General features: G+C 45.5%; 1 protein-coding gene across 1 annotated transcript in view; it reads left to right on the plus strand.

The window, feature by feature from the left end:
- arl10 (ADP-ribosylation factor-like 10) overlaps window positions 1-1,481 on the plus strand; it is a 10,761-nt gene that overhangs the window by 4,419 nt on the left and 4,861 nt on the right. Inside the window, exon 3 of the mRNA XM_037687789.1 lies at window positions 374-549. Coding sequence (XP_037543717.1) covers window positions 374-549 — 176 coding nt within the window. The remainder of the gene's footprint in view (window positions 1-373; window positions 550-1,481) is intronic.

Consider the following 1,481-nt stretch of genomic DNA (forward strand, 5'->3'; position numbering starts at 1 on the left):
GTACCAGGGTCACTCTACACCACGTACCTCAGTACCAGGGTCACTCTACACCATGTACCTCAGTACCAGAGTCATGGTTCAGCATGAACCGTGGTTACCAGGGTCACAGTTTGGCAGGTACAGCACGTACCTCAGAACATGAGTGATGGTTCAGAAATACCTGGGTACCAGGGTCACAGTTTAAGAAGTGCTTCAGTACGAGGGTCGCGGTTTGACACGATCAGTGCGTACCAAAGTATGGAGGTATTCTGTACCTTACAATCACCTCACGTCTGTAATGAATTATTACGTGACTGGCCCGTGGTCTCTTCAGATCTAAGGCTGCTCTGGATGATAAAGATGGATTTGGATGTTGTCTGTGATGTTCCTTCAGTTGGTGGAGGGGAGGATCTGCGGCGGTACTGGTTGGACTACCTGAGACGGACTCACATTCTGGTGTACGTGGTGGACTCGTCCGACAGGAGCCGCCTCCCGTTGGCTAAGGCCGAGCTGCACCGCCTCCTGAGGGTGGAGCCTCAGCTGCCCGTGGTCGTCCTGGGAAACAAGCAGGTACAGTTCAGTTAAAGGGAAAGTTCAGATCTTTTGAAGCCAAAAACACGGTTCTCTGAAATCTGCCTCTGTTCCTTATTTGTTCTTCTTGAGCTACTTTCAGCTACGGTTTTGTTCATTTGTTGCTTTGAGCTAACTCAGCGTTCACAGTTCTCTGCTTGTTTTTTATCTTTCCCTTGACTGTAAAAATCAACGTTTCAACCCGTGGAACATTTTGCTTCAGGCTCGAGTTCTCAGTCCGGACTTCCATCAGTTTTGGTTCTGGGTGATCATGTACCGCGTCTTTAACTGGTTCGTGTTTAACGAGCAGAAAGAATCCTTTAGAAAAGCTGCTGCCAACATTCACTCACTAAGTGCTACAAACATTTAAACACAACACTCTTCCTATCCCTGTTTTACACGTTCAGCTCAAGCTTGAGTTCAGTTGGATGATTTTGAGCTCATGTTCTGACATCTGTTGTGCATTCCTTTGTTTCTGTTGAGGTTTCTGTTTTGTCTACAGCTGAGTCGACTATAGGATCCCTAAAAGATGATGAAACTTTAAGGTCTTCAGTAAACGCACCAGGACAGAAAACACGTCAACTAACCCCAGTTTGCAGCTTTTATACATCCAATGAAGGCGGGCTTATCTCTTGCCCCGCCCATAACTCCTTTGTATCATCCCAGCTTCAAGGTCAAAGGTTATACAAGGTCATTGTTGTCCGAGCCATTGCTAAAGATTGTATAATAGTTTGAAGATTGATGGATCGTTTGCAGTGTCTGACATGTCTCTGCTGAAATGTTTAATCTCCATCCATCCATTCATCCATCCATTCATTCATCATCCATTCATTCATCATCCATTCATCTATCCATCCATTCATCATCCATTCATCCATCCATCCATTCATCCATTCATCATCCATCCATCCATCCTTCCATTCATCATCCAT

Source organism: Nematolebias whitei, chromosome 14, assembly GCF_014905685.2.
Source record: "Nematolebias whitei isolate Nwh7 chromosome 14, NemWhi1, whole genome shotgun sequence".
Taxonomy (NCBI): Eukaryota; Metazoa; Chordata; class Actinopteri; order Cyprinodontiformes; family Rivulidae; genus Nematolebias; species Nematolebias whitei.